Genomic DNA, 18,823 nt, shown 5'->3' with positions numbered 1-18,823 from the left:
TGGGATCATGTGCCTGTTATGGAAGAAGCAATGGAGCCAGGGAAGAAATGGACATCATCTAGAGGTTTGGACTTGGGAAGTGCAACTCCATTGCCTTTAGCTGCAATAGCTGGAGGAGACTTCAGGTTATTTTCCATTGTAGAAAGGGTGGGTCTCCATTGTGAAGTTGTATTTGTGGAAATAAGGAATTATGTATGCACTGGGTGAGAAGAAGGGTAGGAGGGCTATTATAATCCTTGCTTTTTATGGGTTATGGCCCTGCATCCCTTCTTTGAGTTGCCAGACTGCTCTTCGTGATTTGGTGCAAGGCTTCCCACACAACCCAGCCCTGACTATAGGGGTGAACTTAGGACTAAGTTAGAGCACTCGGAATCTTTTTCCCTAGACATTGAATCTTGACCATAGATACACAGTGATGCATGGTGACTGCAGTTGTGACCTTCAATGGCAATGTTTAAACAGAAGGTCCATGAACTCCTGCTACTGAGATCTCTGGAACCACAGCAGCCCTGGACCCTTTATATCTCAAGGCCGGATGTGTTATAGGACCAACAGGTTCGTATGCCCACTGTGTAGTAACAGGCCAATGCACTGAGACAGCCAGGAGGCAGCAGAGAAAGAGTTTAATGATTGCAGGGCTCCTAGTGAGGAGATGGGAGGAGACCCTCAAATCCATCTCCCCGAGAGTTCTGAGTTGGGATTTTAAAGGGGATCTTGGAGGATGAGGGGCTGGAAAATTGGGGTCATTGATTGGTCAGGGTGAGGAGGATGAAATCATCAGGATGTGGAGCCTGTGTGCTTTGGTGAGTCAGCTTCTTGTGGGGTCCTTCAGACCTGCTGATGTGGGTGGTTTTAGTGGCATGTAGGACATGAAAGAATATCTCAAAGGAAAACAACATTCATAACGTTCTAGTTGTTATCTCTAGAGCAGATAAGGGGATCTATAATCTTGTAACAGGGTCTATCTGATTCTAGGACAACAGACAAACAACAACAAGGAAGCGCGTCAGAGAACAGGCCGACCTCATGATCCATGCTGGGTGTGCTGCAAGCTTGTTTTAGTCTCATTTCTCTCCCTCCCTTCTTCCCTGATTAATAAAGTTCACTGGGATGGTTTCAGATGCTCAGCTTTTCCATATGATTAGGTGAGTGATCCAGAACCCTTCCAAAGAACCCTGTGGACTCAACCCTCTGTTTGAACAACATACAAGATAATATGACACATTTATTTATTGAGGACCTTCTGATCACCTGGCACTGTGCCAGATTCTTTCAGATATATAAAATTTCACTTGCTCCTGATGATTCTGGAAAAGAGCAACGGCGTCTTATGAAGCTGTAGCAGATGCTGTCCTGGCCTTGCTCACGTCTGTCAGATGTGTTGGAGTGCCCTGGCTGCTGCTCTGCACGTGTAGCTGAGGTCCTGGTGGAAAAATACCACCAGAGCTCTCTGAAGCTGGAGTGGAATAATTCTGAAGTATGTGTTTTGCCTCCTTTCCCAGTGTCTCCCCATGGGGTTAAGCTCTGGTCGCCTGCTTCTGTTGCTGGTCTTGTGGCACACAGGTGGCAGGATGTCACCCTTTCCCTGGGTTGCATCCACTTTCCTTGCTGTGTTATTCACACTCCCCAAATAAAATACTTTCACTCAAATCCCTGCCTTTGTGTCTGCTTCTTCAAGAAACCAGACTAAGTAAGATGGGGGCTTCTGGGATGCTTGGAAGATGCAGCTCAGGGTTGGTCCTGTGTTAATCCTTCTATCAATGCTAATCCACCTCCACCGTATAGATAAGAACACTGAGACACAGGGGAGGCGGGAACAACTCACCTGACATCACTCAGTCCATAGACACCTAGGATGGCAATTGTGGTTTACCCTTCGTGGCAATGCTGATCCTTTGCCTGGCCCAGGGTGGCTTGACCTTTGCACTGTAGACATTCTGAGCCAGGTAATTCTTCGTTGTGCAGAGCTGTCCTGTGCATTGTAGGAGGTTTTGCAGCATCCTCTATGCACTAGATGCCAGGAGCATCCCATCCCCTATTGCAATAACTAAAAATGTCTCCCCCAAATTGCTGAATGTCCCCTTGGCAAGAGGGGAGGACTCCCTCTTGAGAACCATAGCCCAAGAGAGCCAGATTTCATAGGAAAAAAGGCAGTGCCCATCCTGACGGAGAGAGGTGAGTGACAGCACATGAATAGCCTCCTTATTGAGCCTTTGATCCAATCTTGTATCTTCTGACTCCAAATCTGGCCCACTTTCCATTATGTACGCTTCTTGGGATCAATTGTTCCATTGTTCTACTTGTTAGAAAGTTCTTTCCTGTTGAGCCCAAATCTGCTTCCCAGTAACTGACTTCATCAGCGTGCCCTCCAAAGCCATGCAGGAGGACTAATCCTTTTCACGGGCTGCACTTCAACTATTTGAAAACAACTTGTGTGTCCCTGCCCTGTTCCCTCCCTGCCCTGCCCCCCGCCAATCCCTCTCTGAACCTTTGGAGTCTTCTCCTGGCTGCTTGGGCACTGAGTTTCACTCAATAACAAATTCAGCAACTACAACACCTACTATGTGCCAGGAGCTACCATATGTCAGGGAACAATTCTCAGACAGGAAATTCCAACTTCTTGGTTCCTTCTCACACCTGCAAACAAAAATTGCCAGAGCCTGGAGTTGATGCATGTTAAAGCTTCCGGGTGATTTGGACATAGCCTCTGCCTGCAGGTAAGTCCAGCATTTAAGAGCCTTCGATCTACCGTGGTCTATCTCCAGGCAATAGAGCTCTGATGTATATCTTAAAGCAGCAATCTAAAAGATGGCATTGAAGAAAGTATTAAAAAGGAACTCTTTTTAAAATTATTTATTTATTTATTTTTATTATACTTTAAGTTCTGGGGTACACATGCAGAATGTGCAGGTTTGTTACATAGGTATACACATGCCATGGTGGTTTGTTGCACCCATCAACCCATCATCTACATTAGGTATTTCTCCTAATGCTCTCCCTCCCCTAGTCCCCCACCCCCGACAGGCCCCAGTGTGTGACGTTCCCCTCCCTGTGTCCATGTGTTCTTATTGTTCAACTCCCACTTATGAGTGAGAACATGCGGTGCTTGGTTTTCTGTTCCTGTGTTATTTTGCTGAGAATGATGGTTTCCAGCTTCATCCATGTCCCTGCAAAGGACATGAACTCATCCTAAAAAGGAACTCTTAATAGGATGCTAGGTTAAAGAGGTACATGTTTCTATCAAGTCACATTTTCAGTAAAATAGCTTTTAAAAAGTTTATACAAAAAAAAAAGCCTAGAAGTTGATACAAAAAAAAATGTTAGTGAGGTTTCTTTCTCTAGATAGTAGAATTAAAGGAGATCAACATTTTTTCCTTTGTCCTTTGCTTCATTTTAAAGCTTGTAAAATGAATGCATATGTGTGTCTATGTGTGCGTCTATATGCATATAAATATACACACATATATTCACGTACATCGCAATCAGTTTTTAAAAGGTTTTTGTAAAATTGAACTGATGACTATCTTCTTGCTATTTCTCATAGGGACTGATGACACCTGGAAGAAATAAGTCACAGAGATGCAGAATGCAATCACAGAACTAGATGCATTTGGGGAATAAGAAAGCATTAGAACGATAGAGGTGCAACAAATGCCAGCTTATCCCCCATCATTTAAGAAAGTGGGAAAGGTTATTTACATGGGACAACAGCACATCTAGATGAACATCCTGAGTGAAAAGAAACTGACATAAAGAACACAAAATAGTGACACCAGAGAAACAAGTACCAAGGGTGGGTACAAAAACAAAAATGGGCTTTTATATCTACTCAGGTTAAAACACCATTCATCTAACTCCCTGGTTGAATGTAGCCTATCACAAGTGATTCTTTAATTCCCATTTGTCTGAGGCTTTACTTTACATGACCTATATTCTATTTTAAGGGTTTCTGAGCTTCACAAATGAGCACATGATTTTCCTCCTTCCCTTTTGACTATCCCTTATTTCAGTTAAATAAATCACAATGGCTTACTTTTTCTTGGAAGAGTTTTTCTGATTTCCTCTTCCCTCTGCTCTTTCTAAATCCCCCGGATTCAACGTTAAGCCTTTGACTCCTGTCCCTTCTCATGGATAGACGTTCTCCTTTCTTCCTCCTAAAAGCATTCCCTTCCTCTTGGTAGATCCTTGCGTTCTTTCTGGCTGCCTGGATACGGGTCCTAGGCAGAGGCTGGGTGGGCATGTCCTTCCTGTGGCTACTGGAGTTTGGCAAATGAGCACAAAATTTGCAAGTCTGTGCAACTGTTCACCACCCACTTCTTTGAAAAGTGAACTGGAAGTCTAACATTTCTAACCACATCACAGCAACTGGATGCCACAGGGGCAGCCTCTGTTCTGTTCCAGTGATATTCCTGAAACTTTTGAAGGGAATTCCATTTAATGTTGCTAGGACTGTGTGTGTGTGTGTGTGTGTGTGAGAGAGAGAGAGAGAGAGAGAGAGAGAGAGAGAAAGAGAGAGAAAATTCTAGCAAAGTAATGTGTCTATGAGGACTGGTAGATAATGCTACCCTAAATAACTTGGGCTTTCACTGGCTGGCTTTTGTTCATAAAATGCTAATCCTTTCAGGTGTAGACCTATATAAAACATTGGGGATTAAAGAGTGCACAGAAGCCTCAAATCTCTTCTGCTGCATAAGGTAAAGATATGTGTAACAATTCAAAATTATTTTGGGCATACTAACAAGGAGTCATTTCCAATTCTTTATTAACTACGAACATGTGGTGTAGATCATAGATGTGCTGAACTAGTAACAGTCAGTCAGTAATTATAGTCGTTCTTTTGTAGATTGCTTTTCAATGCACAGCTATCTTTGGGAAAAATTAATTTATCATGTCTACAATGATGGGGAGGTTATCATTTCATTGCACAAGGAAAACTGTCACTGGTATTTGACTGAAAATAGTTCTTTTCTTGCATGTAAAATGAAGATGTCTTAGATTTAGTGTGCAGGGTCCCATGGTGACAGGTTGAAATTCCATATACAGTGTCACACTGTGTATCTCCTCTGTAACTTTGGAGAAAATAACAACAGTTGATACTGTATGTGCAGGAGGCTTTGCATGGGCGACCCCTCTTAATTCCCACAACCACAGTATGAAGCAGGTGTCACCATCATCTGCATTACTTACTTGGATTGTACGTGGCACAGCCAAGAGTCAAAGGCAGGCAGGTTTCTCACCACAGTGCTGAGACGTCTACACTGCGGACCCTCCAGGTACTTTCTAACAACCAGTCTGCTATTTTCTAGGGGGAACAATTAACTTCCTGCAGTTGTGAGAAAGTTGGAAAGAAGGAGCAAGTGAGCACCTGTAAGAGAAACAAATTCTCCTGTGAATCAGAGCCTGGTAGAGCATTCTTGGCTGGCTTGGTGAGCTAGAAAATTGTATCAAATAGTTGATTATTTGATTCTAGAGTCAATGAAATGCCACATTACTTCCACCACAATCTCATTGCTTTCAAATCTGTTGTGTAGACATGTGTGGGGCACGCAACCTCTCCCAGGCGTAGACAGAATTACCCACGTGGTGGGGGCCTGGCGCTCTTTCTTAGGCTTTGTTCCCTGAGGGCAATTTTGTGCCTGCACGGCTGGATTTAGTACTGGTCTTAGGTGAGCTAGTCAGTCGTGGTGTGGCTGGCGTTTCCAGCTTCCATCCTCAGTTGGATGGAACCTCAATGTGATGGGCAACTCGTGTGTGTGAGGAATAAACCCAGGACAGTAAACACAGATGAGAACCATTTACATTTTGTAAAAGGGACCACAAAATCTCACTGTGACGGCATAGACTTCAGATACACAAAACATGATGAGAAATTTCAGGACAAAGCAGGCATGGAAAACCAAGTCAGAACCAAGGCAACTCGGGCTGCATCCTGCCTGCTGAGTAAGAAGGGAGACTTCGGCTGGATGGCCCATCCTGGCTCTGACTCCCGGCGTCGTCCCTGGCCAGCTGCGCCTGGTCTTGCGCTGGTTTTTAATCTCTCTGAGCCTGAATTTCTCTCATCTGAGACAAGGCGTCATGCCAGTGTCTACCTCATAGGGTTTTTGTGAGGATTCAATGAATACACATCAAGCCCTTCAAGAACTATGCGCAGCAACAATGTGAGAATTCCTCCAGCAACATCAGGCATCGTTATTTTGAAACCAATCAATGATCCCAATAGCTAGGTCTCTTGTTCTGGACCAGGTACCATTTCCCGCGCTTTAATAATCGCGTTCACTCTTCTGTTTCTCACGGCAGCCTTAGGAGGTAGGCGGATATTATGATCGCCTTTTCGCTGATGAGGAAATGGGCCCTGAGGGACTGAGTGAGTTGCCCAGTGTTTTTTTAGAGTGGGAGCCAAGTCGAGCTCCTGGCCCCGGCCCCAGTGCTTTCTACTGTCTTGCAATAGAGCCCCGGAGGAAAGCAGAGCAGCCTTGTGTTTGCTCCAAATCCCCGTTTCTCATCCATGATGTCATTAACCCCAGAATCCGCACGTACCCTCAGTGGTATGCAAGTCTGGATAGATTTTACGACTCAGTTCCAAAAGTTATTAGAGACACAGTATAGAGTCCCAGAACTTAGTGATGGGCTACAATATTTGGAGTGGGGAGGACGACGGCAAAGAATAACTTTTCAAAAGAACAAAAACTTGCTATAGGCCCCTGAGCAACATAAAACTGGTTTTCAGGCCAAAGCTGCTGTTTTTGCATTTCTTCACGCACATAGGTTCAGTAATGCTTAATGGTTTCTCTGCATCTTGCTCTGCAAAGCCAGGATAACAGCTCCTTGGGTGGCTGCTTTGCTCACTCAGGGAACTAAGCTGAAAAGCAGGCGTTCTTTTCAGCTCAGATAAGCTACACCTTTCGGAGCTCTTCGGGAATGTTTTGGGCTGAGCGACTCGGGCCTTGTCCAGCTCTTTCCTCTCAGCAGGCTCCGGCTATGGACGTGTGTCTGAGCTCCGCGCAGCAGCCTGGGCGCCGGGGGGAAGGACTCAGCTCCCCGGGTGTCTGGTTAGAGGCCGAGAAGAAGGGGGCTCCGCAGAAAGACAGCACCGGGGGAGTCCTAGAAGGTAACCTCCTTCTTCATCACTTCAACAGTTTTCCTCAGTTGCTTTCCTGGCCATGACATTTTCAAGTAAATGTCAGTGACAAGAATTTCCATTTCCTTTTAACATGAGATTTTTTACTATAAGGAAGCTTAGCAGAAAAATATTTTGCAAGCGTAAACATAATTCCTGTTTTTTCATTATTTACTTATTAAAAGTAATTCCTGTTTTTTCATTATTTACTTATCAAAGTTCACACATTTGTTTTTATTGTATGTATAGATCTAAGCTTGCTGTATTTTTGTGACAAGAACTTAAAAGAAGAAAAAAAAATCTAGGTTCATTCCCGCTTTTCACCGAAATACATTCTTGGCAGCTTTGCCATACGGTGAATCTTTATAAATCAAACTGTATTTCCCCATTAGGACAATGTAACAGTTTAGGGTTACATTTCTGGGCATGGATTCAGTTGTAAATAAATAATAGACATAACAAATGGTCTAATAAAAGCCAAGATGCAGCATTTACAGTGTTTATAATTAAAGGTGGTAAAAAATATATCCCAACTCTAATAAATGAGAATGTTGTCTATTTTTACTGAATTGTTTACATAAAAATGCAACTCTACCTTATCTGAAAATCTGATCTCTCTAAAACTATCAGAATAGCATAGAGAGAAAAAATGAAAATATTTCAGGCACAAAAACATACGTTTCTTTATCGTTGTAGAACCTCACAGGGTCTTATGAGAGAATATGTGTATGTCTATGTTTCCTTACAATGTTGATTGGAAAAGTGTAGCTGTCAAGCTTCATATTTGTCAGTTTATTTACCTGTGAAATGATGAGCCATTCAAAATCAGCCTACTTACTCTTCCTAGTCTCTAGAGAAAAATAAGTCCCCAGATGGTGACATATGGAAGGAGGGACAGGCATGGCCTGGATGAGAGTGGCGCAGGGTAGGGAAGCTGGCAGGGGCTAGTACAGGTCCCTGATGCTCTGAGCCACCACCCAGCGGTGTGCTGGAGATGGCTTGTACTGGCACCTGAATTTCAGCAATTTTTGTAGCTGATTGTTATATATAACCATCATTCAAATTTAAGTTAGAATCTTACGATTAAATAGATTATATTAAAGACAAAGGTATATTAAAAGCGAAACTGATAAATACTCAAAGCTCATCATCAATTATTCTATTACCTCTTCCTAATATCTATGCTCTCGAGGTTAATCGTGTCTGTGGTGTCCGTACGGTAGGAACACTACACAGTGGCGAGGTACTGCACGTCTTTCCCCAGCGACGTCAATGCTGCTTCTCTGAAATCAGCACAGTGGGAGTATTTACTCCAGAGCAATCATCAAACACTGTCAATCACTGCTTCTTCCCCTCTTGCTCAACTAGTTATTAAACATTAATCACCATATTTTTCGGCCTTCCTCCTGCCTCTAAACCAGAATTCAGAGCCAGCCTCTCAGCCCTGTGGTAGGAGCTGGGGTTCTGTTGGATGTCGGTGGCTTTCCAAAAGAGGTGGGGAAAGCTACAGGGCTCCCTCCTTTCCCTACAATCTCCCTACAGCCTCCTACCAGGGCAGGTGACCGCAAAGGACAAGGTCTCAGGACTGAATTGGTTACCTTTATTAGAGGGGTCTTGCAAGTTCACTGAGGTCCCAGGTTTCTGGAAGCTCATCATTTTTTGTCAGGGCAGAGAATTCTCCTTCAAAGTGGTAGAACATACTAAATCAAAGTCACAGGCTAAAACAACACTCTGAAGAGCTGAAGGCACCCATGATGCTAATTTACAAATGAGTCACTTCATTCACATTTTTTTTTGTAGTGTGCTGCACACTGATACTTTTGTAATATACAACAAAAATGAATTTCTAGAGATATTAAATGAAAATATATAGAGACATATAAAATACAAGCTCCTGGTTTTGTTCGTAGTTAGATTCAACAGGCATTGTCAAATGGTTGTGACTATTTCTAAAGGCTCACTCCAAATCCCTCTACTTACTGTGGAGCTGTTACCAGCATTTGCAGGGCAGTGGCATGGGACTGTTCCAGTGTGTATGGAATGAGTGAGACCTGAAACACCTGGAGGCCCTGCCCCTACCTGAGGGATGCCCTGCTGACCAGGTTTCTTCCAAGACCCACTTCCCTTTGCCTCGTATTCACCTCCTCCTGCCTTCCACCTTGAGTGCCTATTTCAGATTAAAACATTTCCAATGTTCACTGGCTGCCCCTTCTACCTTTGTCCAAAGCCCACATTTCACCCCCAGTTAAACATTTTACAGTCATATCCCAGGCCACAAAGGCAGGTTTCACGCAAACAAAACTGACCTTCCTCCCCCCTACTCTCCGCACTGTTAATTCTTTCCCACCGCTGGGACCAACACCTTTTCCTCTGCTCCAGATCCTTCTTCCACACACTTTGACTCACTGTTCTTTTATTCCTAAACACTCTGGAAAACCTGCAAACACTTGTGATCCCTTGATGTTAGCCCAATCAGGTGCTCTTTTCCTCTCATTTTATATGCCATTTGAGAGCTGCTAGCGTGGGTCATGGGTTTAAAGGAGTATTTAAAGCAATAGTAACTTAATAGCCGGAGCTCAGCTGACATCCTCCCCCAGGGCTGTGGGGCTGGCTGGGCCTCTACCTTTTGAGCAGCAATTGTAGGAAAGATTGAAGGAACATGCTCCAGCCAACACGTGGGAATGTTACTTCACTTCAAGACCTAAAAACAGGCAGGTCTGGCTGGGCGTGGTGGCTCATGCCTGTAATCCCAGCAATTTGGGAGGCCAGGGCAAGCAGATCACGAGGTCAGGAGTTTGAGACCAGCCTGACCAACATGATGAAACCCCGTGTCTACTAAAAATACAAAAATTAGCTGGGCGTGGTGGCGCACACCTGTATTCCCAGTTACTCAGGAGGCTGAGGCAGGAGAATCGCTTGAACCCGGGAAGCAGAGGTTGCGGTGAGCTGAGATTGCGCCACTGCACTCTAGCCTGGGCAACAGAGTGAGACTCTGTCTCAAAAAGAAAAAAAAAAAACGGCAGGTTTGAGATTGCGCCACTGCACTCTAGCCTGGGCAACAGAGTGAGACTCTGTCTCAAGAAGAAAAAAAAAAAAAAGGCAGGTTTGTGTTTACCTAGTTCCTCTGTATCCAGACAGCTCATTCGTGCAATTTTGCTGGTAAGTTTGCCATTTTTCCATCAGCAAAATATAGGGTGGGGACTGATCCATACATCTTCTGTCCTCCCCTAAATGAAGAAAAGACCCAGAGCATTCTTTGGCATTTTGTCATCTGATAAAACTGTCACATCCAAATTTCATGTCCCCATCACCCCATATAATTCAATTTTGTGCCTATTTGCAGCTGTCCTTCTTGATAGCATCATCCCCTCTGTTTATGGAAAGGTCGTTCAATCTAATGCCATCTTAGCAATTATACCAAGTGTGTCTTTGCACTGGATTTGAACAAATCATGATCTCCATTTTATTTTTCTGCTTCACAGAATCCAACAAGATAGAACCATCTCTTCATAGCCTCCAGAAATTTGTTCCTACAGATTACGCCAGCTACACTCAGGAGCATTATCGGTTTGCAGGAAAGGAGATTGTCATCCAGGAATCCATAGAGAGTTACGGAGCAGTGGTGTGGCCAGGGGTGAGACAACTGTCACGTTTGTGACAGTTTCTGGAGATAACAATTTCGTACTTCCGAGTTGCCTTGGACAATTTGTCAAGCTCCTTCATATCCTGTGCTTCTCAGTTTGAGGTTCAATTGCTCGCCCCCTGGAGGGTGTTGGTGGTGTGCTTGGGATCAGCAAAAACAGTATTTCTTTCAGAAACACTGGTTTTGCTTTAAGTTCCGTTTCTTGAAACATTATTTTTATATTAAATAAACTCAGCTATGTGAGGAAGTGAATGCAAAACTTGTATAAATTGTTAAGAAAAAACCCAGGGATTTAGAGTTTAGATTTTGCAGTGGGCATCTCTGAGCCACGCCCATCGACCCTCAGCCATTCATCTCTCTCTCTCTCTCTTTTTCTTTTGAGATGGAGTCTCACTATGTTGCCCAGGCTGGAGTGCAGTGACACGATCTTGGCTCACTGCAACCTCCACCTCCTGGGTTCATGCAATTCTCCTGCCTCAGTCTCCCGAGTAGCTGGGACTACAGGTGCGTGCCACTACGCCTGGCTAATTTTTGTATTTTTAGTAGAGATAGGGTTTCACCATATTGGCCGGGCTGGTCTTGAACTCCTGACCTCAAGTGATCTGCCCACCTCGGCCTCCGAAAGTGCTGGGATTACAAGCATGAACGACCACGCCTGGCCGGCCAGCCATTCATCTCTTTTCCACGGGGGCTGTGTCGGTAGGGATGTTTAGTAAGCATGACTTCGTGGCATGTCACCCCTGCCACAGCCCTGAGAGGATGGCGCTGAAATGGGGGCAGTCCTCTGGATTTTGAGTCAGAAAAGCTGCCATTTCAGGGCTGGGTAGTCACAAATGTTCACCTCACCTCCGTTTGCCTTCATTTCCATATTTAAAACCTAGGGTGGTGGTAATGTCTACAGCGCTCCTGACATGGTTGTCAGAATTGTGAGAATTAATTTCAGGTTGTGAGATTAAATGAAGTCCTAGCGTAAGCTCACATGAGCTGTCCTCATTAACGTAATATTCTTTCCACCTTTCAGCTGAGGAAATGGGAACACAGGCCAGTCTGCTGGCGTGGTAAAGCTCCCGACTGGGGTGCAGGGCAGAGCCAAGATGGACAGTGGCCCTCGGAGCCAGCGTGGTCGCTTTTCCCACTGCAGATGTTGTCAGTGATTAGAAAGGCTCCAGATCAGAAGTTCTCAATCTGCAGTCTTGTTAAAATGCGGATTCTGATTCAGGAGGTCTTACACATTCCGGGGTGATGCATATCTGCTGGGCCAGGGCCCCCACATTGAGTAGCCCTGGTTAGTGGTTCCACAGGGCTCCCTCAGGTCATCTGACGATGATACAGGATGCGGAAAAGGGTAGCCAAAGGGCTTCAGGCTCTTAGGTGTCGACCTTCACTCACTCCCAAACAGGGAGCTCTATTTTTACACCTTATGCATATAATTTCCTTCAACCAAAGGCTTTTCTTTGCCTTAAAAACAAGTTTGAAAATCACCAAACTACTCACAGCTTCCTATTGTAACACATTCGGCAAGTAGACGACAGCAGTGGCGTAGCAAGAAAGTGGTATAGTAAGAGATCAGAGGCCGGGCATGTGGCTTACGCCTGTAATCCCAGCACTTTCGGAAGCCGAGGCAAGAGGATCGCTTGAGCTCAGGAGTTTGAGACCAGCCTGGGCAACATAGTGAGACCCCATCTCCCTTTTAAAAATAATAATAATAAAAAAAGAGATCAGAAATTGAAAAAAGAATATTTGCCCCGTTTTATTCTGAATGAGGTATCACTCATGCAGCAAACACTAGCCTCTCACGAAACCTGCTTCCTGAAAGCTGCACAAGAAGGGTATCTAGAGTGGGACGGCGCCCTTTTCCTGTGCGACTTCAGGTGCAACTCTGAAAAGATCTGTTCAGAGTTTGCTAACAGGACAAGGGGCTGGGGGGAATGTTTGCAATGTCAAAAGACATAGCTGTCCCTGAGAAAAGCTTTGTCTCCAGATGACATCCTGGGGCCAGCCCCTCACAGGGCAGGGCACCAGGAAGGACCCCTGCAGCCATCTCCAGGAAGTTCCTCAGAGCTGCCCTCTGAATGGCTCTAGGTGACACTCTTTCCCTGATATTGACCCCCTCCTCCCAGCCCCCACAGCAAATACTTCTCTTCTCTCCTTAAGGACCAAAGAACTCCTTTCTTCAAAACTTCCCTTCTAAGCTCTGGAGCTCCCTGCAGTGTGCGGCAGTTGGTGCTATTTATGTCACACTCATGTTGCTATTTTACCCACCGTCCTGGCCTTCCACACCAGCTGGCTTCTCCCCGGCCCCATGAAGTCGGCCCTGACTCCTCGGTGACTCTGTGGTGACCCCTCTCCCCTCAACTTGCTGTCTGCCTCCTCTACAGCACTTACCTCCCCAGAATTCAGTTTGTAATTGGCTGACATGGCCCCTAAGCCCCACCACTGAGTTCCCAGACAGTACAGGTGACTGCGTCATATTCAACTTTGTCCCTGGCGGTTGAATATGAACAGATGAGGATGAAATGGAGTGACGTACAGGGTCAGGTTGGCTACTAAACCTACCACTGGTAATACTAAGAGTGACACGTCTCCAATCATCCTGGCTGCCCCCACTCCAAACTGGGCCCCAAATAGAAAGTAGAGTCCAGAGGAAGATGGGGGCATATCTTTAGCTAGGGCCTAAATGTATAAGTAAATTATAGAGTTCATTGTTTTTTAAATCTCAGTGTTCACATTCCTCACTCTGGGGTATTTATACTCAAATTTAAGTAACTTTCTGTCATTTCTTCTCATAACTCTTCCTAATCTCTCCAATCAAGGGCACTGCTAGTTGATGCCTCATTGCCATACATGTAAACACCTCAGCAATGAATGCAAATCAAATACCCTTTACTCTCTGTGGAAAGGTTAGAGGAAGGTGGAGGCAGAAGAGAAAGAATAAAGAAGAAAGGGATGTTTGATTTCCTGTATAAAAAACTAACAATATTTGTTGATACATAAAACATTTAAAAAAAATCTCCTTGCTACTACTCAAAGTGGGTACATGGGCCAGCAGATAAGCATCATGTCAGGGCTTGTTTAGATGTGCAGGATCTTGAGCCCCACTCTTGACCTACTGAATGAGGATCTGCATCTTTAACAAGCTATCCAGGGGATCTGTTTGCACACTGAAGTCTGAGAAGCAGTTTCTGAACAGTCTGTTTCTTAGAAGAGCCACTTTAAAAAAAGTCACTAACCCATTGTTCAGTACAGCAAAGCGCTCCCCAACCTGAATTTTGGTAAAGGAGTCAGGAAAGAGGTGTTCAAGTTTATAAAATGACATTTTAAAAAAATATTTCTATAATTTAAAAAACTCTCTTACAAGAAAGAATTCTAACATAAAACAACATTCTTAAAGCAGTTGGAGACCCAACATGATTAAACCAGTGGAAGAAGTTGCTGTTTTTAGCCCAACATTGCCCTGATTTGAAAGAGCTAAGCTGATCTACTGTTCTTCCTATTCTTTGGAGATTGAGGAGGCAATTTAACAAATCTTTTTTCCCCAGTTCCTTACATGCAATTTATTATAACTTCTTTATTTCAGAGGTCTAAATATGGCATTGAGTGTACATTTGGGTTCTTATGAATATAAACTGAACATATGTAATAACATGTCTTTTAGTATTTAAATTTGGGTGCCAGAAAGGGTTGCTACTGGCTTCCAATGTTCCAATGCCCACATGAAAAGTTATAATTATTTTTTAGGCTACAGCTTTGTGTCAATATTTGGAGGAACATGCCGAGGAATTGAATTTCCAAGATGCAAAAATACTTGAAATTGGTGCTGGACCAGGCCTTGTTTCCATTGTGGCCAGTATTTTAGGTTTGTTTGTTTATTCCTGACCTAGTATCCAGACCTTTACCGTAACAACAATAGCAAGTGCTTACTCTATGACAGGCTGTGGCTTAGGTGCCTGGCCCTGACTTCACTCAGTGACTCTCCCCAAAATGTCTTGCGGCAGGAATTACTGCTGTTATTCACAGAGATAATTGAGTCTCGGAGAGGTTAATAAACTCCAATCAACCAGTTTCCATGGGACGAAGTTGAGTCCAGAGGCATGACTCTGAATCTCTGCTGTCAACCCCACGGGTGGGGTGAGGTGGGGGAGCTACTGACATCAGGTGGTTGGAGGCCAGGGAGGCTGCTCACCATCTTACAGTGCATAGGACAAGACCATCCACAAGAAAGAAGGAGCCAGCCCACATCAGGTCAAACATGTCCAGCCCACCCACCAATAGAGCCAAGGCTAAGGAATCCAGTTGTTTCTTGTGTTTCTCCCTGGGTATATGTACACCGTGGCTGCCCAAATGTTTCCAGGTCATTGTTTTCTTTTTCTCTTAGGAGCTCAAGTCACAGCAACAGATTTGCCTGATGTCCTGGGAAACCTTCAATATAATCTTTTAAAAAACACACTACAATATACAGCACATCTGCCTGAAGTAAAAGAACTGGTATGGGGGGAAGACCTAGACAAAAACTTTCCCAAGTCAGCTTTTTACTATGATTATGTCCTAGCCTCGGATGTGGTCTACCATCACTACTTCCTGGACAAGCTGCTCGCCACCATGGTGTACCTTTCCCAGCCAGGGACGGTGCTGCTTTGGGCAAACAAATTCAGGTTCAGCACCGACTATGAATTTTTAGATAAATTCAAGCAAGTTTTTGACACAACACTGTTGGCTGAATATCCAGAGTCATCAGTCAAACTTTTTAAGGGGATACTAAAATGGGACTAAATCCAACAAAATGGCTTTCACAACGTTAGTGTGTCTTTTCAGCAATGTGTTTGAAATTGCTTTGGTAATAAAGACTTCTTTTATAGGATTGAGAAGGTAGTGCATAGAAACAACTTGTATACTTGGAACAAATGTAACAATACTGCAGAAACTTTCTCATTTCTAAGATAACTTAAGATTATCCGGTTAATCTAAATATCGAAAAAGAACAACATAAAAACATGAAAGTAGCTTTGTTGGTTCCAACGAAGTTATATGTTTAATAAATCTTACATGGATAAATTAATAAGTGAATTTCTTCCCTATTTCTGCTACAGAGCATATGTTTAAACTTGGCAATATAGTCTTGTCACATGCTTTTTGAAACTGGGCTTGACAGACTCACTATATCTTAGTTTGAAGAATCTACTTTTGCAGATTTTTAACTGCAGCAAAAAGAGGATATTGAATGATAGAAAACAGTTAATAGGCTTAAAGTTGATTAAAAGTGAAAAATAAAACTGCCAGAATGAGAACAATGTTGTCTTAAGAACTTCTTAAGATAATTTACAAAGACTCTCCCTCTGTGTCAATATCTTAATAATTTCTAGTTAATTTCTGTATTGTCTGCTTTTTTCACAATAAGTATTTTAGACTCTCCAGTCACATACTGTTCTATATATATATATTATCTATATAATATATATTATCTATATAATATATATTATATATATATGTTCTGTAAAACAAGAATATATTATATAATATATATTATATATTATATAATATATAATATATAATATATATTATATAATATATAATATATAATATATATAATATATAATATATAATATATATAATATATAATATATAATATATATAATATATAATATATATATAATATATAATATATATAATATATAATATATAATATATATATTATCTATAATATTATATATATTATATATATTATAGATAATATATATTATATTATAGATAATATAATATATATTATAGATAATATAATATATATTATATAATATATAATATATATATTATCTATAATATATATAATATTATATATAATATATATTATCTATAATATAATATATAATATATAATATGATGTATAATATATAATATAATATATAATATATATATATAATATATAATATATTATATATATATATATATTTTGCTTTTACAACCATTTATGAAAAGGTAAGAACCTTCTTAGCCTGCCCAAACAGGCCTTGAGTTAGATTTGGTTCACAGCTCATAGTTTACCAACCCCTGGAACTGCAGGCAATCCACAGTGAAATTATTGGAATTTGTAAGAGTTTAGCAAGGTTGCCAAATGTCAATAGCAAAAGCTCAATCTTATTTGTAAATTCTAACTACAAATAGTTAGAAAATGAAATTTAAATTAAGATACCACTTACAATCGCAATAGTGAAGACTTAGGAATCCATCTAACAAAAGATGGGCAACAAATTGATGCAAATGTATCTAGCATTATCGAGACACATTAAAACTAACATAAGTAAATGGGGAGACATCAAGTTTGTGCATTGGAAGACATTGTAAATATGTCAGTTTTCTCCAAATTGATCAACAGCTTACGTGAAATCATTGTAAAAATCCCAATATACTTTCCTGTGGAATTTGTCAAGCTAAGTCTAAAATCATGTGAAAATAAAAAGGCCAAGAAGAATCAAGATGCTCCTGAAGAACCTGGTGGGAAGATAGGCTTCATAAGAAGTAGTACTTTGCTGGGTGCGGTGGCTCACGCCTGTAATCCCAGCACTTTGGGAGGCCGAGGCGGGCGGATCACGAGGTCAGGAGATCGAGACCATCCTGTGAATGGTGAAATCCCGTCTCTACTAAAAATACAAAAAATTAGCCGGGTGTGGTGGCAGGCGCCTGTAGTGTAGTCCCAGCTACTAGGGAGGCTGAGGCGGGATAATGGCATCAACCCAGGAGGCAGAGCTTGCAGTGAGCCGAGATCTCGCCACTGCACTCCAGCCTGGGCGACACAGCAAGACTCCGTCTCAAAAAAAAAAAAAGTAGTACTTTAAAGAGGCAATAATTGAGATAGCAATTAGTATGATTTGCTAATAATACATATGGGTATTTATTAAAGTGATCTTTAAATCTGCCTGTAAAACAAGAAGTATCTGTAAGTTTAAGGAACAAATGGGCATTCTAGCCATAATTCCAAAGATTTAATTGTCTCTATTTTCTCCTTTATTGATATTGCCTTCTGAGAATGAGTCTCTCAGGTAAATTTGGTGATGTTTTTAAATACTCTTCAATTCCTCTTGATGGTGATTAAGGTTTCTTCTTTTAAAATAAACAATAGAGGATTCATCAACAGCAAGATCTACCTGCTACAAACCTGTTTCCAAGATTTTAAGACTAATTGTTTTTTAAAAAGGAAATCATGTTTCCCCCTACTCCCGCATATAAATATATATATAGGTTTATATATATACATATATATATATGTATATATATGGTGCTAAAGAAGTTGCTTTTCTTTCTCTCAAGCAAAAGGGAAGGAAAATGAACATTCCTTTTGCAATGTCCTCCCTTAGGACATAAAACTTACAAGATCAGAACCCCCAAAGCAGAAGAAAAGTTGTAGGAAAAGGCAGCGTGTCTTCTAAATCTGGATACTGCGTGGAAAGCACAGGGTGTCTGCCTGGTGACTCCCAATGATTCCAGCCAATTTCACTTGGAGCTGCTTCTCTGTCTTGTGTGAGCAAGGCTAGGAAAGTCACTCAATCTGGAAAACGTTGCTTTGTTAGTATGAAGCCCAGTAAGCAAGTCAGGTGATTTCAGCATAAAAATAGATGTATACATCAATGGAACAGAGTCCAGAAATAGACTCACACATATATGGTTAACTGATTTTTGACAAAGATGCCAAAGTAATTCAATGGGAAAATATAGCTTTTTAAATTAGTGGTGTTCAAACAAATTGTATACACACACATACACACACACACACGACCTTGACCCTTCTCTCATACTATACACAAAAATTAAATTGAAATGGATCACAGACCTAAACACAAGAACTAAAGCTATAACAACTGTAAAACTTCTGTAAGGAAACACAGGGTAAAACTTTTGTTACCTTCAGTTAGACAAAGATATCTTAGATATGATACCAAAAGTACAACTTGTAAATGAAAAAAATGCTGAGTTGGTCCTTATGAAAATTAAAAAGTTTTGCTCTTCAAAAGACTATTACACACACTGGGCCAGGTGCAGTGGCACGTGCCTGTAGTACCAGCTCCTCAGAAGGC

General features: G+C 42.0%; 1 protein-coding gene across 1 annotated transcript; it reads left to right on the top strand.

Moving 5' to 3' along the window:
- The first annotated feature begins 5,331 nt into the window (after positions 1 to 5,331).
- On the top strand, positions 5,332 to 15,530 carry METTL21C (methyltransferase 21C, AARS1 lysine). Its single transcript, XM_054446878.2, has 5 exons — positions 5,332 to 5,426; positions 6,953 to 7,108; positions 10,600 to 10,751; positions 14,499 to 14,616; positions 15,136 to 15,530. The coding sequence occupies exons 2-5, from the start codon at positions 6,979 to 6,981 to the stop codon at positions 15,528 to 15,530; spliced, it is 795 nt and encodes a 264-aa protein (XP_054302853.2). The 5' UTR covers positions 5,332 to 5,426; positions 6,953 to 6,978.
- The last annotated feature ends 3,293 nt before the right edge of the window (positions 15,531 to 18,823 follow it).

Source organism: Pongo pygmaeus, chromosome 14, assembly GCF_028885625.2.
Source record: "Pongo pygmaeus isolate AG05252 chromosome 14, NHGRI_mPonPyg2-v2.0_pri, whole genome shotgun sequence".
In the NCBI taxonomy this organism is placed as follows: domain Eukaryota; kingdom Metazoa; phylum Chordata; class Mammalia; order Primates; family Hominidae; genus Pongo; species Pongo pygmaeus.
The sequence above is the reverse complement of the archived record's forward strand: the minus strand, read 5'-3'. Positions and strand labels throughout refer to the sequence as shown.

Coding starts and splice junctions, on each gene's coding strand:
- METTL21C (XM_054446878.2), top strand. CDS start 6,979: ATGGACGTGTGTCTGAGCTCCGCGCAGCAGCCTGGGCGCCGGGGGGAA. Junction 7,109..10,599: donor CACCGGGGGAGTCCTAGAAG/GTAACCTCCTTC, acceptor TCTGCTTCACAG/AATCCAACAAGATAGAACCA. Junction 10,752..14,498: donor GAGCAGTGGTGTGGCCAGGG/GTGAGACAACTG, acceptor ATTATTTTTTAG/GCTACAGCTTTGTGTCAATA.